The following is a 27,697-nucleotide window of genomic DNA, read 5'->3' on the forward strand; positions in this document are numbered from 1 at the left end:
TGGAAGTATACATTTGAGAGAGGGCTTAGACAGTATGAAAATGCTTTGAATGAGAGTCATTATCGTTGGTGATTCAAAGTTGATCGAATTGCATCTTTAATTTCGGCCGTTGTTAGTTATATGTTTAGATTGTATATATCTAGTTATGAGCACTATACCAAATCAATTTTACGAAAAGTTGAAAACTGCGGCATTATGCAATGGTTGTGCTGTTGATCGGTTCTTTATGTAAGTAATAAAAAACACGAATAATAATAAACCTATGAATCTGTTATAGTAATGAGAGTAGTAACCACAATAGAGTATGATGTGGTCGACATATTTGTCATCTTGATTGAGTTTATCTTTGAGATGTATAGTTATGAATGAGGTTATGGTTCTTGAGAGGAACCCAGTTTGGAAGAGAGGATACACACAAAATTGTATGTGTGTTTTTGATTAGGTTATTATGTTAGTACTTTCCTCTCCTTATATGCATTCAATGGAAAACCCTTTATTAGTTAATTAAAGGTAATATGACTCATCAACAATTAACAAACTAATATATAATCAGATATAATTAATATTTTAATCTAATATTATACTAATGACAATAATGACAACATATAAATAAATAGATATTAATATTTATTCTTACATGTGCTCAAAAGATGTAAGACCTCACAGCATATTATATACTTAATTTTTATATATTCATAAGACCTCACAGCATATTATATACTTAATTTTTATATCAGAACAACTCCAATTATTTGAAATGATAGTCTTTTTTTTATGTTTGATTGCAAACTAGAAAAGTTTGTTTGATGATGTTACATGATTCTCAAGCAGCAGCTAAGTTGTGACATTTGTCAATTTTTATTTGTATTTGTATTTGAATTCGATAAACCGACCCGCTATGTCATTTCGATGTATTTTATTGATTGTTTTTCAATAATAAAATGTTCCAATGATTTGCGATTATCATTTGTTGGTTTCTATGTATTTTGTCCAATAAATGAATCTCCGAGGATTTAATATTCCTTAGTTAATCGATTTCCGAACTATACAGATTTATTACGTAAATATTCAAAGTTTATTAAACTATCATTACCTTTATATATTTTTCCAAATTTCAAGGTCTAAGTTGAAAATATACTTTAATTCAATTTTAAAGAATCTTTAAAATGGAGGACCAAACTTGTAAACTTGATTTTTCTAAATTATAATACAATAATATTAATAAAACCCCAGCCCCCCCTCGGTGACTCCCGGTCGGCGACGGAGGTAATTATTCCGGCGACCTTAATACCAACTCAAATCGCCATCTTAAATCCAAATAATGATTATAATTCATTTCTCTATTAAAATAAATCATTAGCCATTCTTAGTAACATGCAATAACAACGTAAAAGGCCGAATTAAACATTCAAACGAAAGGACTTTTTTATTAAAACTCATTAACGGCTAATTATCGTCCAACGGTCCACTTAAGACTATAAATAGACCATACCTCCTCGTCTAAACCTGCTCATAACACCCAATTACACTAAAGAACTCCCTAAATATCTTAATTGCTCTGTCCATAGCGTTTTTCCGGTGCAGCTCCGTTTACCATCAAACGAGATCGTTCCCAGGTAATTAACTTCGGATTTTTATTCCTTTTTACTCGTGTGACAAAACCCCTAACATGATTCAACCTTACATGGACCCAATTAAGAGAATTCAACTGCTAGGGTTCTTGTCTAGAAGATGAACATGACATATTATATTTATATATTTGTTTCCATTCATAAACTAAAGATGTTAGCTGGTCCAGTGAGTAACTCAATTTACACACTAGACCAGGCTTCGAACCCGGGTTAGTGCAACCCTTTTTTGTTCATTTTTTTAAAACCAATTTCTTATATTTATTAATCAAATAAGTTATTTAAAAATAATAATAAATCAAATATAACTATTTTAAACCAAATAAAATTTTTATAAAATAAGTATAAATTATATTTTATCATTTTGCCACTCTAAAACCAAACTTTCATAATCGTAACTCGTTAATTATAATTCGTTCGTTAATCTTAATTCGTTAAACTTTAATTATTCAACTTTTAATCTGTTAAACCGTTAGATTTAGTTTTAACACTAAAACTTTAACCTGTGCCTCGCAAATATCATATTTCTCATATTTACGTTAGGTTATTAATCAAATAATATTAACATAGTATTAAACCGTTAAAACATAAAATATTATTAAAATAATCAAATACCTTAAAATTAGTAAAAATTATAATAAAATAATATATATTCCCAACAAATTATACAATAAGTAACTTTAATAATACCGTTAGTTAGTCGTTAAATTTTCGTATTATTTTATTGATAGTTCGTGAGGTTCAACATTTTCGACTTTGTTGACGCGTTTTCGGCTTTTCTTTTATTTATGCTTCATATCAAGGGTGAGTTTCTCACACCCCCTTTTAATACTTTTATTACTTTGGTGGTAGCATATGTATTCTTACAAGTTCAAAGTATCTGACTTTGCTTACAAACTACCAATTCATTATATGGACTTGTGTGTTACTTAGAATACTCGCTCGCACTTACTTGCACATGGTAGCCTCAATAAGTATGATCATACCCCCCTTCCCCCCTTTGCACTCAGGACCAATTGTTTTGAGTGGAAAAAGGATTCATTATCATGTACATTGGTTTTCCCAGCTGGAAAGGACCTTCGTTTATTCTTTACACTCAGGACCTTGATTCGAGTGTAAATAACCCTTATTTGCGTTTTTCACATATTTCATGGAATTGTATAATTTTTATGTATTTATATAAAACTGTGTGACTCACCAACTATTCATATAGTTGACATTATTTTATGCATATTCTACAGGTAAAATTATCATGTGTTGACATGCAACAAAGACATTAGACTTAGGTTACAGTAATAAATGGATAAGTTGATTTAATTTTCGTTAGTGAATGTGTTTCCTTGCTTTAAACTTATGTACTTAAGATATTAAATAAATTAATGATAATATTGTCAGATAAGGATTCACTGTAATCAAGAAAACAGAACCGCATAAACAAACAAAACTAACTATTATTGACATCTATGGATTGATTCTACATATGGTATCTACACAGAGAATTTTATTAATATGACATTTTAAATAAAATTATTTAAGCCTGCCACATATATCTCAAACTGCCAGCTTTCAGTGTTCAAGCTACCCAACCAAAATATATCTTCTGGTTTAATATTTATGGATGTCGCTTCAATATAATTTCTTATTACTATATTTACATTTTAAATTGAGGCATGATATTTGATCTCTCACTAGGAAGATTGTAAAGCGAAGTGATGTATGTCTACTATTCTAATGAGCACGACATTATAAAATATTTTGAATTATTATAACCGAATATAAATAATTCTACTTTGGTTTCGGCGTTAATAAGTATTGATGGGTTTTTTTTACATTTCTCTAACTAGTTTTTGTGATGCTAGCCAATTTTAGAATACAGGTTTTTCAGCTTAGATAATCTAACTAAACTATTAAAGTAAACAAGCATTTTCACTTAGCATTTTTCTAGGACATACATATTGGATGTCACCTAAATGTAATATCACCACTTTTCTATTAGTAATTGCTAACTCACTTCCTTCCTATTATTTAAACCATAATGTTAGAAACCCTAATTCACATTCTTGTGTTCCTCTTTCTCTTGTCGTCTAACAAATTCTCTCAAACATCAGTGACAATTAGTAACAACTATCAAATTCGGAAGATTGTCTCCCGTTTTTATCTGATATCAAAACGTTTCTATCTATTGTTCGATTTTCATAGTTTGAATTTTTATTTTCCTTTTTTTGTTTGGTCGCACTTTAGGGTTTGTATTTTTTTTCAAATTAATGTTTTATAGAGTTTCTAGCCCCCTTGTAAGGCATGCTCTTTTCACAATCAAATTGACATGATGATGGGCACGGGCATCAAATGGTTGACCAGGCAAAAAAAAACATTTATGGGTTGAAAATACCACTAACATTTGTTATTATATAATTTTTTATTAGTTTTTGTTCGGTTTTTATTTAAAATTTATACTACTAACATTTGTCATTATACACCGAGAGGTAGAAAGAATTACAACTCCCATCCCGCCTAAAATTCTAGGAGTTCTTGATAATTAGAATAGATTCGGAGACCCGGGCGACTTATCCGTTTTAAATTTAAAAGATTTCGATAAGTACTTTTCCTATTCCTTCTATGTCGTAGGGTTAAAACCAAAAAAAAAATTTGTTGTTTTCTCGATGTTTTCTCACGTTTTTGATAAAACTCTCTCGTAAAAGTATTTTAACAATACTTTGGCTGATATTAGTAGATGCTACTCGAACCACGCTTTTTCTATACAAATCAGCAGTTCGTATAGAGGTTATTATGTCAGCAATAGTATCACTACCCATGATTAATTAATATGATTGGTGCCTCCAAATTTGGATATAATCAACATGCTTTTTTACGTATTCTTTTAAGGAATTATGAATGTTCATTTTGAAAGGTATATACATGAGGCAAAATCTACTAAATGAATCTTAATATATTTATTTTAAATACCCTACTAAAACCTATAACCATATCGTGGTCTCGTTTTATAATACCTCAGGAGCTAATGAAACTATTTTAGTAAAATTGAACTGTTTCAATTCTCGAGCATTCGCACCCAAAACTCGAGTTCCTTTTGGATTTCCTTCTTGATCAATCACAACTGCAGCATTGTCATCATATCGTATTATCATACCATTGTCACGTTTAAGTTCTTTACAAGTACGTACAATTACAGCTCTGACCACTTCTGATCTTTATAGAGGCATGTTTGGAATTGCGTCTTTGATCACAACAACAATAACGTCACCAATATAAACATATCGACGATTGCTAGCTCTTATTATTCGAATACACATCAACTCTCGAGCCCGCTGTTATCTGGTACGTTCAAATGGGTCTGGGGTTGAATCATGTCATTTTATTTTTTTTATCTATCATTTACAATACAAAGTTCGAAGAAAAAAAGAAATATTATTTGTTCAAAAAAATAAACCTGCACCCGCTATTTTTAAGGCATGTTTCTTTTTTATACCAAAATGATGAATTGAGCTCGTATAGGCATTTTAGATGTTGCTATTGAAATAGCCCATCTGGTTATATTTTCTGTTACTCCACCCATTTCATAAAGGATTCAACCTGGTTTAACAACAGCTACCCAATATTTGGGAGAGCCTTTACCTGAAACCATACGTGTTTCAGCGGGCCTTACTATAACTAGTTTATCTGGAAATATACGGAACCATAATTTTCCACCGCGACGTGCATTTCGTGTCATTGCTTGTGGGCCTGCTTCTATTTGTCTAGATGTGATCCAAGGGGTTGAACTAGAGGTGCACAAATCGGGTATTAAAAAAACCGGGTTCGGGTATGGAACCGGGTACTGGTATGACTGGATATTGAAAAATCGGGTATTAGTAATAACCGGGTCGGGTTCGGGTCCGGCTATTGGCATGAAAAACCATACCCTATGTACCAGGTTCGGGTCGGGTATTGAACCGGGTTTTCAATACCCGGGTATTTGAATATCCTATTTTCAGGTATTGAAAAAACCCATTTTCCGGGTATTTGAATACCCTATTTCTAGGTATTAAAAAAACCAATTTTCTGCAGCATTCTTCTATTAACGGGTCCTACTTTGTGTTTTTATTATAACTCTATTTTTTTGCATACAAACTTCAAAGTTCATTCAAACATATGTAAATAACTAAACAATTATATAAAAAACATATATTTTATGTGTTTTAAATTGTTATTTGATATATCAAAAGACGTTGCTCTAAATAAAATATTTATATCAAATATGTGCTTCAAAAAAGATCCGTTGAAGAACGACTATAGATTTGTGGGTAGCCACACAACCATTGTCAAGTGTCACACAGACATATGTGCACAAACACTAATATTAGGTATGCAAAAAAATCCAGTTCGGGTATGCAAAAAACCCGGGTTTCGGGTATAACTAGAATCGGGTTTCGGGTATAACTAGAACCGGGTTTCGGGTATTATCGGGTTTACGAGTTTATATCGGGTTTGGGTTTCAGCATTGAAAGTCATACCCTATCCGTACCCTACGGGTAGGGTCGGGTTCGGGTATAAAAAACCCGGGTTTAAAAAAACCGGTTTCCGGGTTTTTTTTCGGGTCCGGTTCCGGGTTCGGATTTTTTGTGCACCTCTAGGTTGAAGTACCTGAAAAGCATATTTACCAAAACAAATAGTACTACCTCGATAAGACATTCCCTTCATTGTTCCTCTATATTGTTTACGGATCTAGTTCTTTTGGGGTTATAGTTGATGTTTTTTTTTTAAATTCCATCTCTACTACAGAATCGGATGTGAGAGTTTCTTCTCATCCAACTCCTCGCGAATAAATCAATTCAAATTCAATATTTTGAATTCAATTCAAATAGAAAATTATTTGAATTAACTTTAATAAGTAATATACTGAATCATGGATTTCATTTAATCTAGATCATATATATTATTAATTTGTATATGTTGTTTTTATTAATAACTAAATATAAATATATTAAATAACTATTTTTTCTTATATTTATCTATTTTTTATTTATCTATTTTAGAATGTTTTATAATGTTAAAACAAATCTTTCTTTTGTTTTACTCTTTATCGTAATGGATTGACCCAATTTTAGCAATCCAAGAAAATAAAGTTTTCGTGGGTAAATATTTACTCTTTCAGTTTCTATTTTAGTTCTCTCATTAGTTCATAATTTTTTTGAATAGATGAATTGGTCTTTGGCCGGTTCCGCCATCCCGATCAATGAATCATTCGAATTCTTTTTCACTAAAATCTTTTGAATTCAGAGGTTCCATCATTCTCATTGCTTCTTAATTAATGGTTAGGTCTGAATTCTATAACGTAACTATTAGTTTTTGAGTCAATATTCTTAGTCTGTATTGGCTCGAAGCTCTTTATTTTTTGTTCGATGAGCAGATTCATTTAATGATAAATTCGTATTAATGCTTCATTACGCAGATTTTTTCTGAGATGACTCATAGACCTTACATATTGGAATTCTATATCTATATTATCAATATTCTTTATTTTTTCCTTCTTTCTCTCATCCTTCCATTTATCCATACCCTTTCTTTTTTATTTCGATTGACAACTTAGAAATTTTTTTAATAAATAAGATTTCAGTCGCTACAATAGTATAACCAATATATCATATCTTGACTGGTTCTTTGGATCCAGATAATACGAAGTGATGAGTTGGTTATTACTTCTATAGTTATTTGTTTATACTATGAGGTTGGCTTTTTATACTAACCCTCAAAAAACCAACGAGTCGCACATTAAGCATTGCAATTTTATCAAAAGATTCATTGCATTTTTATTAAAATCTATAGAATTATAATTGTTCGTTTTTTTATTGAACATAAAAAAAATAAACGAATTTATCATTTTTTTTTGATCCATCACTGGATAGAATGCAAAGGGAAATAAAGGTTTATTATCCACCTTCTATAAATATCCAAATTTTTATGCCTAATACCCCCATAGATTGTTCGAACTGTATATAAAAACTAATCAATTTTAGCTCGAATGGTTTGTAGTGGAACCCTACCCTCTCTGATCCATTCAACACGCGCAATTTCTTTTCGTCAATACGTCCTGCAATTTGCACTTGAATTCCTTTTGTATCTGCTTGTTCAGTTAATTCTATAGTCTTTTTCATCGCTTCGCGAAAAGAAACTCTATTTTTGAATTGTCCGGCTATAAATTTTGCAAGAATATTAGGGTTTCCATTAGGCTTTTCAATTCGTGTGATAGCAATGTTAAGTTTTCGATTTACAGAATCAAATTCTTTTTGTGAATTCATCTGTAATTCTTCGATTCCTCGGGGTCGACTTTCAATTAATATTTTTCAAATCCCATATAGATTATGATTTGGATTAGGTCGATTCTTTTTTGAATCTCTATACGTGCAATTCCCTCGACGCCAGAAGATGTTTTTGTATTTTTTTGTACATAATTCTTGATATAATTTCTTAATCTTTGATCTTCTTGCATACCCTCGGAATAATTTTTTGGTTGTGCGAACCAAAGGGAATGATGACCTTGAGTTGTACCAAGTCTAAAACCAATTGGATTTATTTTTTGTCCCATGTTCCCCCATTACTATACGTATCATAATATGACATAGTTGTATCCTTCTTTTTTCATTTAGCTTTTTGTGACCATGTAATAGAGTCGGTATCTATATATTCATCTAAGGATATATCTTTCATTACAATAGTTACATGGTAGGTCAGTTTTGTATCGCAAAACTACGCCTGCGAGCTCGATGTTTTAATCTCTTCATGATCGTACCTTTATTTACTTCGGCTTTACTAGTTTTAGGCGGCAGGTCAACATATATCTATGTCTGCTCACAAAGCGCGAAGAGTAATTGATCAGATTCGGAGGCGTTCCTACGAAGAAACAAGCAAGCTCAAGTGGATCAACAGGTAGTCCACAAAGCATAAACTACTCGTCAATACCTATGAGTGTTAAGTCGGCTGAACAACAGTTTGCTTTATATGCATCTTTCATTGATTCATATGAGAATTATATTAAAGGGAAGATAGTTGATCCATCACCATTGAATAAAGATTATGATCATATTGATACAGATGACTTGGAAGAAATGGATCTACAGTGGCAAATGGCTATGATCATGAGAAGAGTTGATATAACAGTATAACACTAAATATATATAATTCCTGTGTATATTTTATATAATATTTTATTAGTTTTTGTTCAGTTTTTATTTAGAATTTGTGTACTACTAACATATTGGTAGCATATATAATAAAGTTATATGATTCGGTTACGTCTCATAATACGTGGGAGAAATATAATAAAGTTAAATGATACGGTTGAGTCATCAAGTCATCGGATGAAAATGGAAATAAAAAAGAGAATTTTTTTGATTGAAACGGGGAATCTGAGCAAACGTCAAGTACTTAACTCTTAAATAAATACTTAAAAGACAAACCAAACCCCAACAATTTAAGTTCACTCCTTAATCCTTAAGGCCAAAACCAACAAACCAAACAGTCACCAGAACACCACACAAAAGCAAGTTTCTTAAAGTCATTTACAAATAGAAAAAAAAAAAAAAAACCGTCAATAACACTATTTGATCCCTATATCACCTAAGTTCTCTACACGCGTGACATAACTAAACTTCATACTCCACAAACTTACTAACCGAGTCACTGTTTCTTGAGAACGCATCTCTCATAAAGCGCCACGAGCTCTTTCTTGTTCGGATTCTTCAACTGAAGCAATTCAGCCCCAAAGTTATGTTTCGTCAGCTCCTGTTTAAGTTTCAAAACCGTAAACTTGGTATGATCTTCGGTGCTGACGTTACTATTGTTCTCTTCATTATCCTCTGTAGAAACAAACTTCAAAGGACTAGTTGTACTCTTGGTTCTTTTGTTTGACCTTCTTCCTCCATCAATATCCATATCTTGAACCGAGTCTGTGCCAAATGTATCTTCAACCCGAACCCGTTTCCCATGTGAAGAGGTTTTCAGTTTGTTATCCAAAGCAGACTCGTTTAAACGGACCGTTGTCATTTGCTGTTGGAGTGAGTCAAGTTTCCCTTGAGTAGATTGAAGTTGAACCGAAAGCGCTTCTGCCCGGTTATTCGCCTCTGCCCGAGCTGCCCGTTCGGTTTCCAAAAGCGTTTCAAGAACTTGAACCGTACTAGCCCGTTGCTCGTTGTTTGACTGTAATAAAGTTTCAATCTCTTTTTCCCGTTCACCGACTCTCGCTTCCAACATTTTGACTTTAGATACGGCTTCCATTTCAGCTGCCCGGAACGTCTCCAGCTCATCGATCAGGTCTTTCGTTTGTCTTTCTAGGTTCTCGATACGTCTCTCTGCGCGTTCGATCTCAGTCTGGCGTTCACCTGCTAACCGTTCAATCTTGCTTCTCTCTTTTTGGGCAGCCGCCGCTTCTGCCCGGGCAGCGTCGGCTAACTCTGTTGCTCGTTTAGTTTCCTTTTCAGCGCTTCTGCATCGTTCTTGAACTTCTTCAAACCGTGTAAACTCAGATTGATATTTTTGCTCGAGATGAATCTTTTCTTGCTCGAGAATCCGTGCTTCGCGTTCATAAGACTGAGCTTTGGTGTTTGCGTTTTCTAAACGTTCACCGAGCTCCTTGAGTTGACTTTTTAATGAATATATGTCAGAATCATAGTTCTTTATCTTTGACTCGGCGGTCTGTAGAAAAAGGAAGTGCACATGAATTGATATAATCATTTGAATTTTTTAAATAAAACAAAAAATACAATTTTATAAAGGATCGCACCTTCAGTTGCAAGTTCAAAGTAGTTACACGTTGCTCAGCATGTTCAAGCTTTGATGCCCTATCTTTTAATTCAGCATCCTGCAAAATCAAATTAAGCTTCAATGATAATACAAAATAAACAAAAAACTAAACGTCTCCAGTAATTTACTAGTAAGCGGGTCAGTTTGGGTTGTTTTTTATCTTAAACAGGTCAGGTTAAAGATTTTAGCTGGCCATCTAACCAGTTATGGGTCAACTAGGATTGTAAACGAACTGAGCATACAATCGAACACGAACAACTGAACGAGCAGTTTTTTATTGTTCGTGTTCGTTCATTAAGAAAACGAGTGTGTTCATGTTTGCTTGTTTATAGTATAAATGAATTATTGATGAACATAAACAAATGAAAGTAACTGAACATAGATGAACAAGCATAACCGAGCAATCATCAATTAGAAGTAAACGTCAGCATCAATCTGTTACCCCTTAGAAAATATAAAACTAGATTATTTTATAGTTGGTGATAATTAATTTTGTAAGGCAGACTAAATTATAATGATACTAAAAAAATGTATATATATATATATATGAACAAACTTGTAAAAACGTAACCTAACAAACATAAACGAGCATAAATAAGCAAACGAGACTTGTGATCATGCTTGTCCGTTTAGCCTATTAACACATTTTAGAAAACATAAAAACCGCCAGAACAGAAAGTCTTTGCTGCTCAACCCAACCCAACCCAACTCAGCCCGTTTCCATCAGCCAATTTTAACGCGTTACACAAACCGTAAAAGAACACATGATTGAGAAAGAAAATATCACCTTATCAGCCAATGTACCAGCAAACTCAGCTCGAAGAACATCTTCACGTTGTTGTGTTTGTTTATTTGACCGATCTTGAACAGCAGCAGCTTTCTCAAGTGCACTTTTTGCTTCTCTAACCGCCACATCATACTTTCGTTTCCACTCCTCAGCCTCTTCTTGCGCGGACATCGTTTGTTCACGTGCAGCAGCCAATCGAGCCTCAGCAGCACTGCTTCGGGCCTTTAAGTTTGCCACCTCAGACCCAACTTGGTCTTCTACCGCCTTTTGTTTAGATAAACAAACTTCATACTTTCGTTTCCATTCCAACGACTCATTTTTAGTGGTTTCCAATGTTTTTGATAAACTTGAATATCTTTCTTCTAATGAGCTTGAGTTTTTTTGAAGATTTGTTATTCGACTCAGGTAATCTTGTGACAGTTTGTTCTTATCGTTTATTGCATCTTCGTATCGTTTTAAGTAGTCAGATTTGTATTTCTCATTTGCTTCTAATTGTTTGTTGAGTAATTCCATCTTGTCTTCAATTGATCGGCATTTTAGATTGAGGGAAGTTTTTTCTGATGAAATTTGATCTATTTGTTTCTTGACAAGATCAAGAATTGGGCCTTCCAAACTTCAATTTAAAAAAAAATGTTAAAATATGGAGAACTGTTAGCAAATTGAAGTTATTAAATGTGGAAGACAAACCTTTGACGTAAGAATGACGTTAGCTTTCGCCATTTTTCTGGACCATGTGATGTTGATTCATACTTTGATATGAGTTTATCAAGAGCCTGTACAGTTAATCATGCATATCACAAAGTTAATTAAATACATGTCCTCTCATCCTGCTAATAACTGAACTAGACTTGTAAGTTGTAAATGAACCAAACAGATTAACAGAGCCTGTTCGCGCTCGTGCATCTAACTTTGACTGAACAAACGAACGAACACGAACGAATTTTCTTGTTCGTGTTTGTTCGTTAAGAAAATGAATGTGTTTGCACTCATTTATGTTAGTTTGTTAATATTCTAAAAGAACAATTCACGATCATAAATGAACGAGCATAAGCATACACCAATAAAAATTAAGCATGAATATCCAAATTAAAGTCCAAAAAACCATTATCATTGAACATTTTGAAATTCAACTAAGGGTTCTAAAATATGAAACTTAAATTGATTTTTAAGTAATATTAATATAGTAATAAACAAATTTGATCAACGAACAAAAGCAAAATGAACAAACACAAGCAAACATAAAACAAACATTCAAGAACGTAAATGAATGAATGAGACATATGTTCATGTTCGTTTGTTTATTTAAATAAACAAAAAACTGCGTTCTTGTTTAAATGAACGAACATATATGAATTTCTCGTTAAACATTTGGTTCATTTGCAGGCCTGAACTAAACTAATAAAAAAGGTTACTTTTAGAGTAGTATAATGATACCTTCATAACATCATCTAACTTTGTTGAAGGAGACTGACACATTTTTCTTAATTCCTTTTCCATGCTCTGTATGGCATTTGAGCATTGCAAGTAAGCTTCCCTAAACGCATTCCTTTTATAATCCTGCAATAAATTAACAGTCAGTAAAAACATACAATTAACGATCTTACAAAAGCATCAACGAATAATTACCTCAAACGCCTTTCTCAAAAACGTATGTAAACGTTTTTCATACTTTTGTCTGGCAGAACCAGCTCCCACTGCAATGGAGTTAAAACTTGCCACCGCCTTCTGAACAGCTTCTTCGTGAGCTTCTCTCATAGCAGCCTACAATAACTCATATTAAACTGTCTGAACATTATATTTTTAAAGAAAAATAATAAAAAATATAAAATTCATACTTCCTCAGGTGGTATTGTGCGGTCAAAGATGGACACGTAAAGCTCAGTAGCAGAATCATATGCCCTTTCACACTCAGCTTCTTCAACACTCTGTAAATAAAGAAAATTGGGAGTTGAAACCTTCATCTCATTTATGAAGAAAAATAATGTCTTAGAATAAAAGTCAAACCTGCCATGAAGAAGTTATAGTAGGCACTGCCCCGTTATTAAGAGCATCTAGAAACAACTGAGTTATACGAGCAAAAATGGGCCCAGTCATAACTGCAGATCCGACCTGTTTGGGCCTGGTCCTTTCAAAAACAAACCTTGTTAAGGCATCAAGTCCGGATTTAAACTCGGGCCTCATATTGTCCAACTACACATCACAAACAAAATATTACAACTTTGTAAAATTAAATTATTGTAATAAAAAATTACATGTGTCACGCACCGGAATTTGATCAAGTCGCTGGAGATCGTTCTCGTTGTTCAAAGGTCTAACAAGAGTGAAGCAATCTCTATCGGGGAAAAGAGCTCGGATCGATTCTCGAATCTAGAAATTAGTAAACATAAAATAGTAAGAATATAGTGAAGCATGTGAAAAAAATAACTACGACCCCATTACATCATCTCAATTATGAACATAAACCATATATACATGTGTGTACATACATACATCTACATGATACATATATATAGTAAGTTATACAGGTATATACAGATAATGAGTTTAATAAGTAACCTCATTCTTGGCAGCAACATCCCTTACACCACCAGTAACAGGCCTCAATGCAAGCTCTAGATAGTCACGAGGTGTTATTTTCCTATCGTCCTCAGCTAATTCCAAATAAAAGTCCTGCGAGTAGCATTGTAAACAAACATGTATAAAGATGGTAACTCCTCATGTAGATCACAATAATCTCACATGAATTTGCTCATTTACCCGTAAAAGCCAGACAAAGATTGGGGAAAACTGGCCAAGTTCAGAAGCTGTTGTCTTTCCACCAGAAGCTCTTACACGAATATGCTTAGTCATTTCAGTAACAAGAGAAAGGCGATCAAGTGCAGCCTCATCAATACCTCCCATCTGTATAAACAAATACACAAAAGCATTAGCAATAAACAGAAACAAGTAAAAAGTATGAATAAAGTACAAGTTATCAACCTGGTTGTATATGAACATGCTTGATAAGAGAACAGCTAGAGAGAAGATTTGTGTACTGTAGGTTCCCTGTTAAGAATAATAACAATGAATACAAGAAAAATGAAGCAACACAGAAACCTGAAAAGGATGAACAAAATGCTTTACAAATAAATAAAGCTAACCGTTTGATCATAAGCATCTATTCCTTCGGTATCTAGCAGTAAAAGACTGTATTCAGTGCCATCAAGAGCTGTTCTCTTTATAGGAGTACTCCAAAGCCAAAGCCCTTTTGTACATGGCTTATGCGTTGATGCCACCTGGAATCCGCTACTCCTTCCAAGAAGCTACAACAATAAGTGAAAAATAAATCTATTAGAGCAATAAACAAACCAACTTCAGTGACATTTGCAATGTTTAATCTTAGACTTCTTCAGCAATAACAAAAGTTCATAGTTTATAACTTTAAAGAGAGAGTTTGTTTAGCTTCTATTCGGTCCATTACACAGGCCAGATATAATACAATACTTCCTTTACATAAAACCACCAAATGAATAGAAACAGAAAAGGGATGAAGGCTTCAAAGTTTCACACTAACTGATCATATACACGAATTAAGACAATAATATGTAATTTCACACAACCTTTTCTTCCAACTGAAACTTTAACACTTGACACACAACACAGACATTTATAACGGTCGCAGTTTACTTCCAGAAAAGCTAGAAATTGTAACAATTATACATGACTATCTTGCAATTATATAAAAAAAAAAAAGAAAAAGCAATACTTCCTTTACATAAAACCACCAGTTAACAAATAGAAACAAGAAAGGGAGAAAGACTTCAAAGTTTCACACTAACTGATCGTATACATTTATTCATACAATAATTTGTGATTCCACGCAACCTTTTATTCCAACTGAAACTTTACACCAAGATTAACATTTGACACACAAACATGACATTTATGGCCTCATACATTTAAACCTGCAGAAAAGCTAGAACTGGTGCGGTTATACATAACTGATTGCAATTATATAAGCAAACAAGGTGCCATGAATTATTTTAAATTCTTATATAATTTAAAAATTTTCTCCACAATCCTGAATTGGAGCAAATCATGGCAATGTGTACTCAAAACTAATAATTCCACAAGCAATGATCACACCTAAAACCCTAGCTTCACAATCATTAACACAATCTTAGACATGTTTAGCTATATCACCTCTCACTAATAATTTGTGATTTCAGTCTTTCATGCAACCGTTTCCTCAACATGAAACATTACACCAAGATTAACATCTGAAACACGAAGACAGACTTCACATTTATGAGCTATGACCTCATACATTTAAATATGCATAAAAGCAAGAAACTATAACAATTTACATAACTGATTTGCAACTATATTATTCTATATTCTTACATAACTACATTTTACACAAAAATCATGCTATAAGTTAACAATTTCCTAATGTACTCAAACTAAACAATTTCATAAGCAATGATTCCACCTAAAACCCTAGCTTCACAATCACTAACACTCACAAACAAACACAAACATCGAGATTAATGAGCCTCATCCAATTAAAGATAACTGATTTATATTGTTATGTTGTGGTCTCCGATCCATCATGGGTCGGGTCCGGTTTAGACGAATAGACAGAATTAGGAGATTAAGCTGTTTGAGTTTTGGCCAAGCCCAAAAGCTCTAATTAGGCCCAGTTTAGTTAAAGGGTTAAACCCTAATTGTCTAGTCTATATATTCTCTCCTGTACTTGTAAGTTGGTATCACTCAATAATAAGAAAACCCCAGTTATCGACAGTGGACGTAGGTCATACACCGTGACCGAACCACTTAAATCCTTGTGTCTCTTTCGTTTATTCTTTCGGTTTTACTTTTGTATTCGTGTTTGTGTGTGACTCCGATCCTAACAATTGGCATCAGAGCCTGGTTCTCGATTATACACATAGTTCCGCCGCCGCTGCTCCGCTGCCGCTGCTACAGTACCGCCGCTGCTACAGTACCGCCGCCGCCGCTACAGTACCGCGCCGCTGCTACAGTCCGCCGCCGCTGATTAGGGTTCCGCAGCTGCTGGTTCGTTTTTTCTGATCAGTTTCCAGTCCTTTTATTCCTTGGGTAGTTTGGTTGTTTGCTGTAATCAAAACTCAGTTTGGATAATGGCTGAGGACGGAAAGATCAAGATTGAGAAGTTTGATGGTCAGGATTTTGGATGGTGGAAAATGCAAATTGAGGATTTGCTATGTCAGAAAGACTTAATGGAAGCACTAGAAGAGAGGAAACCGGAAAGTATGAAAGATGATGAGTGGAAGGTACTTGACAGAAAAGCCATAGCTGTTATTAGACTCTCACTAGCTAAGAATGTGGCATTCAATATTGTAAATGAAACTACCACGTATGGTCTTATGAAAGCCTTGTCAAATATGTATGAAAAGCCTTCTGCATCAAAAAGGTATTTCTGATTAGACAGCTAGTTAACACCAGAATGAAGGAAGGGGCATCTGTTACCTCTCATGTTAATGACTTCAACACTATTATTTCTCGTTTGTCTTCTGTTGATATCAAGTTTGATGATGAAGTTCAAGCGTTACTCTTGTTATCCTCGTTACCCGAAAGTTGGTCAGGGACTGTTACTGCAGTTAGTAGTTCTTCTGGGAATACTAAGCTTACTTTTGAAGGAGTCCGGGATTTGATTTTAGGGGAGGACATAAGAAGAAGGAATTCTGGTGAGACATCTAGTTCTATATTGAGCACCGAAGGGAGAGGTAGGAGAAGAGAGAAAGGTAATGGCAGGGGTAGGTCAAAGTCTAGAAGAAGAAGTCAGTCAAAGCCCAAAAAAGACATTGAGTGTTGGAATTGCAAAGAAATGGGGCATTTCAGAAACCAATGCCCTAACCCCTCAATTTCAAAAGAAAAGAAAGAATCTAAGAAGGAAGTTAATCTGGCCACCGGTTCAGATGATTCAGAAGGTTCAGAAGAGACTCTTATCTGCTGTGTTGAAGAATCAACAGATTCATGGATTATGGATTCTGGTGCATCTTTTCATGCCACTTATAGCACGAAGAAGATGAAGAATCTCCGAACAAGTAATTTTGGTAAAGTTCGTTTGGCTAATAATCATGCTGTTGATATCACGGGGATGGGGGATATTGAACTAAAAACTTCATTGGGCACCTCATGGACTCTAAAGGATGTTCGGGTCGTTCCTAGCCTTAGAAGAAAGCTAATTTCTGTTGGGCAGTTAGATGACCAAGGATATGATGTTATGTTTGGTGGGGGTCAATGGAAAGTTGTGAAAGGGAATCTTGTGATCGCCAGAGGTAAAAAGAAGGGCACTTTATACATGGTTGAAATTCCAGCTGATGGGGTAAATGCAGTGACTAGTGGACCGAGTCAGTCTAGTTTGTGGCACCAACGACTCGGCCACATGAGTGAAAAAGGGATGAAAATGCTCGTTGCTAGAGGAAAAATTCCAGAACTGAAGAAGGTTGAATCTGAATTTTGTGAACCATGTGTTTTCGGTAAAAAGAAGAAAGTATCTTTTGTGAAGACCGGAAAACAACCGAAAGCTCAGAAATTGGAGCTTATTCACTCTGATGTCTATGGACCAACTTCAGTCTCTTCTTTGGGAGGATCGCACTATTATGTCACCTTCATTGATGATTCGACACGCAAGGTATGGGTTTACTTTCTTAAAAATAAATCTGATGTTTTTGATACTTTTAAGAAATGGAAAACTGCTGTTGAATTGGAAACTGATTTGAAGGTGAAATGCTTGAAGTCGGATAACGGTGGTGAATACGTTAGCAAAGAATTCCGTGATTATTGTGAAGAGTACGGTATTCGGATGATCTTTACAGTCCCTGGCACTACTCAACAAAATGGAGTGGCAGAACGAATGAACAGGACGTTAAATGAAAGGGCAAGAAGTATGAGACTTAATGCCGGGCTTCCAAAGACGTTCTGGGCAGATGCAGTTAACACTGCAGCTTATTTAATTAACCGGGGATTGTCAGTACCGCTGGGTTTCAAGACACTAGAAGAAGAGTGGAAAGGTAAAGCTGCAGATTATAAGCATTTGAAAGTCTTTGGGTGTAGCGCTTATGATCTAGTGAAAAATGACAAGCTTGATGCTAAAGCTAAAAAATATGTTTTCATTGGATATGGGTCAAACGAAATGGGCTACAGGCTTTGGGATTTAGAAAGCAGAAAAGTAGTCAGAAGCAAGCATGCAACTTTTAATGAGGCTGAGTTATACAAAGATAGAAACACTTCAAAATCAAGGGTTCAGAAAGAGCAGGTTGAATATGAAATTGATGCTCAGAAAAAGACAGTTGAGTCAGCTACCGAACCCGAGACAGAAACTGAAGAAACCATAGTTCCTGAATTTGAAGATGATGATATTGGTGGAAATGAAGAGTCAGAGGGAGTCTCGGACAGTGGGAGTTCAGAGTCTGAGGATGAACAGTCTCCACAAGAACCTGACCCGCCTCAGCACTGGGTTAGGAGGTCCACCAGAGTTTCTAAACAGCCGGTACGTTACAAACCTTCAGTTAATTATCTCCTTTTAACTGAAAATGGTGAGCCAGAGAGTTATTATGAAGCACTTAAGTTGAAAGATTCGCTCCAGTGGGAGCATGCTATGAAGGAGGAGATGAACTCTTGTAAAAACCAGACATGGGTTTTAACCAAGTTTCCACCAGATAAAAGAGTTCTACAGAATAAATGGGTCTATAGAGTCAAGGAAGAACATGATGGGTCTAAACGATACAAAGCTCGTTTAGTGGTCAAGGGTTTCCAGCAAAAGAAGGGAATTGATTATAATGAAATATTCTCTCCAGTTGTGAAGATGACCACCATCAGATTGATCTTAAGTATTGTTGCTGCAGAAAATTTACATCTAGAGCAATTAGATGTTAAGACAGCATTTTTACATGGTGATCTTGACGAGGAGATCTATATGGCACAACCTGAGGGATTTCAGGTTGCCGGGAAAGAAAAATGGGTCTGCAAATTGAAGAAAAGCTTGTATGGTCTGAAGCAGGCACCTAGGCAATGGTACCTAAAGTTTGATGATTTTATGGTGAGAACTGGGTACAAGAAATGCGAGGGCGACCATTGCTGCTACTTAAAGAAGTTTAAAGGCTCATATATCATTCTACTTCTTTATGTAGATGATATGTTAATTGCAGGATCTGATATGAAGGAGATTCGCAAGTTGAAGAAACAGTTGTCTGATGAATTTGAGATGAAAGATCTTGGTCCAGCCAAACAGATTTTGGGGATGAGTATATCCAGAAAGAAAGATGGCTCCATAACACTATCCCAAGAGAAATACATAGGGAAAGTGTTAGAAAGATTCAGGATGAATGATGAGAAGACTAAACCGAGAAACACACCTTTGGGAAGTCATTTCAAACTTACCAAAGACCAGTCTCCCAGAACAGAGGAAGAAAGAACAGAGATGGCTAAAGTTCCGTATGCATCTGCTGTTGGCAGTCTCATGTACGCCATGGTTTGTACATGGCCAGACATTGCTTATGCTGTCGGGGTAGTTAGTCGTTTTATGTCGGATCCGGGAAAGGAACATTGGGAAGCGGTGAAATGGTTACTCAGATACTTAAAGGGTACTTCCAGTTTGGGGTTATGTTTTAAGGGGAAGGATACAATTCTTAGGGGTTATTCAGATGCTAATCTGGGTGGATGTAAGAAGACGTTTAAAAGCACTACTGGTTATGTTTTCACAGTTGGGGGAACAGCAGTATGTTGGATGTCCAGACTTCAGAAAAGTGTTGCTTTATCAACCACTGAGGCAGAATATATGGCAGCAGCTGAAGCAAGTAAAGAATTAGTATGGTTGAGAACTTTTCTTGAAGAGTTGGGAAAGAAACAGGCAGAGTTCTTCTTATATTGTGACAATGAGAGTGCAGTGAAACTTGCGAAGAATCCAGTCTATCATTCGAAGACTAAGCACATCGGGAGGAGATATCACTTTGTCAGAGATTTGATCAGTGATGGTGTTTTCAGTTTAAAAAATATCTCAGGTGCTAAGAATCCAGCAGATATGTTCACCAAGCCGGTGATGCTGGATAAGCTGAAGCTGTGCAGAGCTTCAGCAGGCCTTCAGGAATAATGTTGAGAAGGCGAAGGGTAACTAGGAGGTGCAAAACCAGATGGGTTTTATTTTACATGTACAAGGCAATGCAGGTGAAGACATTTTACGTCTCCAAATGGGAGCAGATTGAAATGTTTGACGCATCCAAGTGGTGGTTTAGAGAAGATGTCTCGAAGCCCAAGTGGGAGATTGTTATGTTGTGGTCTCCGATCCATCATGGGTCGGGTCCGGTTTAGACGAATAGACAGAATTAGGAGATTAAGCTGTTTGAGTTTTGGCCAAGCCCAAAAGCTCTAATCAGGCCCAGTTTAGTTAAAGGGTTAAACCCTAATTGTCTAGTCTATATATTCTCTCCTGTACTTGTAAGTTGGTATCACTCAATAATAAGAAAACCCCAGTTATCGACAGTGGACGTAGGTCATACACCGTGACCGAACCACTTAAATCCTTGTGTCTCTTTCGTTTATTCTTTCGGTTTTACTTTTGTATTCGTGTTTGTGTGTGACTCCGATCCTAACATATATCTATATGAGAAATAAAGGCACCGTGAACTATTACATGCGCGTATCTATACTATATAATAAACAAAGGTTTCTATTGGCACGTGTCATTTTCTGGTGCATTCTTTCTAGTTGTTCTTATATATTTTTTGTTTAATGATTTCTATAATTGCTTTTACAAAACATATATATATATATATATATTTATACACACACACACATATTTATATATATATATATATATATATATATATATATATATAATTTAAAGTTAGGTTTGTTTATAAAAGATTTTTATAAATTAACAATTTTCGTTACTTAACTTGTCTAATATGAATTATATCATTTATATGTGTGTGTGTGTGTGTGTGTGTAAACGTTTACTGATATATGAATCATTTTAGTGCCTAAAACTTACTCGGGTTCATTGTTAAAAACACGTGGATCTTTAACTGAACTCGGTCCGTCTTCTTTTCCCATTGTAGCCGTAATCTCTTTCTTTCTATCCATATATTGTCGATCAAAACCTTATCGATTCTCTTTACTGCACATTCTTCCGATTATGCATTTTCTCATAATACAATTTTACTTAAGTTGTTACCATATTTTTAGTGTATCATCTAAAATAGTATCGAAAGAAATATTTAGAGATTTATGATTAATTTGTATGTTTGTGAATTATAGTTGTAATTTAACTTTGTACTTATTTAATGTGATACTCAACTTTATTTATCATTCTTTTATTCATAAAAATATCAAAATATCAGTTACAGAATTTAAGTTGTTCAACCCGTGTAGAACAATATTTAAAAAAGCCTAAATTATCATTGCATTCCAACCAACCTATGCCACTAACAACCTAAGCCGCATACTGATTTTGCCTCAAACCTAAATTCAAAATGACAAGTGTGCTATAAATTCACAATTTTCTCCACAATTCATAGCAATGCACTCAAACTAAACAATTCCATACGCAATGATCACACCAAAAACCCTAGCTCCACAGTCAAATTAATAAACCCTAGGTCATTTCTGCAAAAACTACCTGATTCAGTATAAAACTCTTGCCCTGGCGAGCACGGCCGCAGACCGAAACGATGCCGACAGGCTGTTTAACAAGCTGCAGAACGGAAACCGCTTCCGGATCCATCTGGAACTTGCCTTTGTCGTCACAGTACACCAGGCGGATAGGTCTCGCCGGACCGGAGGTTACGGCGGCGGCGGTGGATGAAGAAGCAGCAGCAGGTGTTGACGGTGAGTCATCGGAAGATCCTTTGCCGAAGAATCTCATCGCCGATTATGGATCGATTGGTGTGTAAAGTGTTAAGAGTTGTAGTTGTGAGTATGGTGGCTTTTATATTATTATTATTAATTGGGATTTGGGGATTTTGAAACGGAAGGCGGTCGGAGGGAAAAGTGGATATCCAGGATTAGTGGATCGCACGCTAACATGTATTGGGTGTTCTTCAGTTTTCGGGTGTTTCGGGTCGGGGTTCTTCGGGTTTCAAAGTTTTAAATTTTAACCCGAAATTCAACCCAAACCTTTCACGGGTTTTTCAAGTTCGGGTTTGGGTTTTCGGGTTTCGAGTATCCTATAAAATAAAAGAAAAAACAAAAGAAAATTAAAAAACTTCAATGATAAAATTAAAATAGCATATTCTTCTTTGCTCGTAACGCAAATAATCAAATAATAAACCAACATAACTTGATAAAGTCATAAAACAATTCAAAAGAAGAGTAAAACTAAATAACTAACTCGAACCATAATAATAGTTTTCAATCAGACGTGATTTGATTGTTCGATTACGGTTGTTATTAGTAATAAAACGGAAAACATAAATTAACAATAAACAATCGATCCATAATAGTTGGAAGGACAACAGTTGATTAGGCTCATATTCTAATAACCTTAGTGACTAACTAAGCCTAGTATACCTAAAAATATATTTAATTTCAAAACTAAAAGTTTATTTGGGTTTTTCGGGTTGACCCGAAACTTATAAATCAAACCCGAGAACCAGCCCGAATTACTTCGGTTCGGGTTCGGGTTAGTCTTTTCTTGGGTTTGGGTTTTTCGGGTCGGGTTAGATCGGGTTCGGGTTTTTTCGGGTTGGGTTTCGAGTAAAAGTGGCAGCCTCGGGTGAAATTGAAATCGGCTCGGTTTCGGTTATTTCGGTTTGGTTAAGTGTTAAATCCGAAACATAATAGTTGGAATTGGTTCTGTTAATTGGGGTCATTTTTTTTAATTAACTCACTTGTACTCATTTTCAAGATACTTATTCGAGTCAGTCACAGACGTGTTAAGTTTTTTCAAAAGAAATATAAATTGATCGTGAAGGTCCCATAGATAGAACCTGATACGAGGTACTTAACATAAGACCTATGTGAGGGAGTCAATCCCACTCATAAAAGATGAAGGGTTAAGAATTGTTTGTACTTAACATCTTGATTGAAGTTAAATATTCATAAAACGAGCTTATACGGTGTTGGGGTTGACAATTGTGTGGTTGTTCGAATCGCTACTTTTTCCTAATGTAAACCGGAAACCTTGCCACTGATGACGAGTGATGGATCTGGATGGATCGCACACCCCAACATCTGAACTCTCTCTAGGAGTCTAGAACCACTGTCACTCGACTTGTAAACACTACACTCCATATATGATGATCCGGATATCAACCATTCGTCCATTTTTCCCAATCATAACAAGTCCCAAGGATCCTAGCGCATACCTCCTTTCCTTCCAAGCATTATTTAAACTAGACCCTAGGCAAATCAAGCAGCGCTAGGGGTGTTCATCGGTTTGACTATCGGTATATTATATTTGTTCGTTTATGAGCTTCTTTTAAACCCTAATCGAAAATCGAACCTAACCGAATTCGGAAAGGGGATAATCAAACCGTAATATATCCAAATTCAACTCGGTTAGTTCTGGTTAAAATCGAGCAATGAATTCAAACCATACTAATTGAATTCATCCCAAATAACAATTTTTTTTTTGTGTTTAGGATTCAAACAGTCGTTTGGGTTCCGTACTAAATGAAAATATTCAAGCAAATCCAACATATACATTCTAAAACCAAACGTTAAAGACCATAATAAAATATCAAAACTGAAGAACCGTCAAATAACCTTAAGCATACAACCAGTTAACCATATAATAACCATCCCAAATGAAAAATAGAAATATGGATATGGACTATTGGACTACATAGTAGACATGGGGTTAAAGAATATTGGGCCAAAAATGTAGTCAGCATTTTAATTGATTAATTCGGTTAAACCGAATGAGCTGAACAAATCACATAAAAAAAACCAGGTCTACAAATCGAATTCGGGCTTTTTGGTTACGGATGCGATTCAGTTTTCGGCTTTTCTAGAACACCCCTAAGCAGCGCCAAACACCAAAATAAAGCGTGAATAGTAAACTCATTAAATACCATTAAAGACCATTTAATCGCTATAATTCAACCCCAACAATCAGGTTTATATTCATTCACTGCTACCTAGTTACTTTCAACACACTATATTAATTACTTGGCCGAAAGGTAGTAACAAGATATCCCCTGTCATGTGGCGAGCTAATGACGTTTCCTCTTAGCAGACACATGTCTAAAGGCTTCCCAGGTGGCAAGTTCTACGTTGATATGGATATCTAATCATGCATCTTTCAACATTAACATCATTCACATAACATTCACAACCTATTTTTCTCTTCTTTTCAATTAAATAATATTTTTTATACCTTTATCATTATCTTTTCATTTTCATAAAATATTAAAAAATTATATAGTGTGAACAGTGTAACCCCAAATTTAATTTCCCACATAACATATTATCTCCTCTCTACTCACAACAACTCATAAGCATATCATATAATTTACAAAACGCACTCACAATATTATAGGCAACGGTCTAAGAATGCTCTGACTAATCTAAACTTTTGGCTTGTCCTTTCTCACACCCTAACGGAAAGCTATGGACCACCCGCTAGCTTCATACTTGCTAGTTTCACACCTCTGGACGTGGTCGTTACGTTGCAGATGTGACCACGTTTTCCGGAGTTATCATATCACCTGATTTGGTAAGATCCAAGATCCTAGAGATACAAAAGACACTCAACGACTACGTCAAAGAAAAAGAGCTCAACTTATCCCTCCCATCCCACCTAGAACCTGATTCCCTTGGGGCACATGCCCAATGCTACAGCCTCCTTCCATACAGTATCACCAAGCATTTCTCTTGCCTAACCCACACTCCCGTTATTGCCTAGTGGCGGCCCAACCTTTTTCGTGGCCTAAAGCGAATTAAAATATATGGGTCCTTTTTTCCAAAATTTATATTTTTTTGCTTACGATCATAACACGTCGAAAATATGGTAAAATCAAGTAATAAGATTTTATACGGGACATTTTAGCTACTCCGACTGAAAATCGACAACTACAAGATAAATAACTTAGTAGATCTAACGAATGAGAAAAAATACGCCAATAATCAAGTAAGCAGAATCTTGAATCATGGAAATGAAACCTTGATTTGTGAAAGATGGATTAAAACAATCAAACTTTTGAAACCTTGACTCGTAAATGTCTGTTGGTTATGAGTTGTGAGAGTCGATGATGCATATCATAAAAAAGAAAATAATAATAAGAACAAAAAAATAAGGAAAATTGTTTATGAAGAGGATAAGAAAGATAAATTGGATGTCCACTAAGAAAGTAAGATTCGAACGCATGCCTCCATAGAAAAAAAAAGCAGCAAGCATACCACTAGACTACACATCGGTAACTTGTTAAAACAACAAACTAAATATTAATATGAACGTTAAGGTATAAAGTTTTTTTAAAAAATGGGTCTCAAAATTGTAGGGGTCTAAAGCTGGGCTTTAGTTTTCCGTACTATTGGGTCGACCCTGTTATTGCCTCTCCCTCTTAGATTACTCCAACATGCTTCAACTCCACTACCGGGTTCCACACCCAACACTCCTACTTTTTTCCAAACACTGGGTTAATATGTTAGAATCACTCATTTGTAAGCTAATTGCTAACTATCATGGTTCATGAATCACAAATTTAAGGAGTTAGAATAACTTTTATTCAACTTTTTTTTGTTTCTTTCATTTTCTTCTTTTTTGACTAAGTCACTTAGTTTCTCTTTAATTCCCAACACAAACATTATATATATCTCAAAGGCCCTCCGTCTATTAAATGACAAATGATTACCCTAATTACTCACTGAGTGCAGCACAAGCTCTCAACATGTAATGCATATAAATTGTTCTCTCAGTCTGAATCCTTACCTCATTCCAACCATCACGATGTCACCTATCATTACTCGCATACAATCTTTTGCCCTAGTTTTTCTTGAGATTACCCATGTAAACAAGATGTAAATCTATCACAAACAATCATAAATGATTGATAGCGATACTTTGTTTATGAAAACCTTTTAATTGTAAATGGTTTTTCTTATTTGGTTCTCTTAAATCATGATTTCCATGTAAGTTTCTTCATTGCATTACCACAAGAAGAAGGTGACAATACTTCAAGTGACAAATAATAACTCATTGTAGGTTCTCATAGCCGTGCTAATCATAGGTGAAGGTTAGTGGAGACAACCCCCGGTATTTTCGTCCAAGCTTTGCCAATGATCCAAATGTGTTGTGTGATAAGGCACTTCTTTGGTAGATGAAGATGCTTTACTGAGTCATGTGTGAGTAACATCAACAATTCAATAATTCAAACATAAAAGAACTCATATTATAGATCACTGATTTGAACATGTATAGATTCATGCGGTACATTTATTCACCTAGAAATAAAGGCCATAATAACTTTTTGACATTTTTAGGAGAGTATTATTACTCTGACCAAGTGATATCCAAATTTCCCCAATTATCTTTCGAGACCCCTAACGCTTTCCACACAGCTTTGGAAGCGTCAACAATATTATTAGGGCAAGGTGGTTGATAGTCATGATCAGCATCACAACCCATAGTAGAGTCACACTCATCCACAACCTTAGCCTTCACGCTCCTCCCATTTCCGTTAATGGTAATAAACTTATGGCACCTATCCCCTCCCTTGTACCATCCGGTTGATAGTGCCACAACCGGAGTGTCATCAGAGTGGTATTGGTTGTCACACTCCGAAGGGCCCCCACCATCACCTCCTTTTCGGAAGCTGTTTATGGTAAGTTTTGCTTTAGTAGCACCTGTCACTGTAGGAGAGCATGTATATGTGGTATAGAACTTACCTTGGACACAACAATCCGAGTCATTCTCTTTGTTGCATTGTCCAGGAGGTGGTTTTCTTCCCCGGATACGGCCACTCGGTTTGCAAGTTTGAGCGCTGATTTGATTAGAATAAGTTGCTATCAAGAGAACGAGTAAAAGAATAAAGTTGAATCTCTTCATTCTCTCTTTTAATTTGTGGTCTCTTTTCCAGCGGTGTTTGATATCTAGCAAGGCAAGGTAACTGTGGTTTTATAGGGATTGGCTAAGCAACAAGGCTAGTTTGCAGTCAAACTTTTTTTTTACTTGAACTCTATATAGAGACAATTGAAACTTTTTGTTTCCCACTTCTTTAGAATAATAAAGTAATGATGAATGCCGTGATTGACGTGTCAAGTAATCTAAAAATAGACTAGAAAGTTGTCTAGTATGGAGTTGGTATAATTTTATCTTGTCTTGTATGAAAGTTGTTTTTCAAAGTTCAATTGTCTGACTACTATAATAAATTATAAAAGCATGACATAGGAATGCTCCAGAGATCGATGGCAAGCTTATATTTACCTGATGGGCACGATCTGGTTGTGATAAAAGCATAAGTATAAACACAAGAATTGCAAAATATAGCGGATCAGATAAACACAATAATTGCCAAATATAGCT

At 35.2% G+C, this 27,697-nt stretch overlaps 1 protein-coding gene and 1 pseudogene across 1 annotated transcript; both read right to left on the reverse strand.

The window, feature by feature from the left end:
- Positions 1-9,242: 9,242 nt before the first annotated feature.
- LOC143624797 (uncharacterized) lies at positions 9,243-22,096 on the reverse strand. Its single transcript, XM_077095330.1, has 14 exons — positions 21,851-22,096; positions 14,352-14,513; positions 14,191-14,256; positions 13,969-14,112; positions 13,768-13,881; positions 13,477-13,578; positions 13,216-13,401; positions 13,047-13,136; positions 12,838-12,972; positions 12,646-12,768; positions 11,899-11,984; positions 11,212-11,824; positions 10,405-10,482; positions 9,243-10,316 (listed from the first exon to the last, which is right to left on the reverse strand). Exons 1-14 carry the CDS (start codon positions 22,094-22,096, stop codon positions 9,303-9,305), a joined length of 3,159 nt encoding a protein of 1,052 aa, XP_076951445.1. The 3' UTR covers positions 9,243-9,302.
- Positions 22,097-26,641: 4,545 nt separating this feature from the next.
- Positions 26,642-27,275, reverse strand: LOC143624747 (kiwellin-1 pseudogene; annotated as a pseudogene).
- Positions 27,276-27,697: the final 422 nt, after the last annotated feature.

The sequence above is a fragment of the Bidens hawaiensis genome, unplaced genomic scaffold (genome assembly GCF_021521415.1).
Source record: "Bidens hawaiensis isolate Kalapana, Puna unplaced genomic scaffold, B.hawaiensis_p1.1 tig00003961_1, whole genome shotgun sequence".
NCBI classification, from domain to species: domain Eukaryota; kingdom Viridiplantae; phylum Streptophyta; class Magnoliopsida; order Asterales; family Asteraceae; genus Bidens; species Bidens hawaiensis.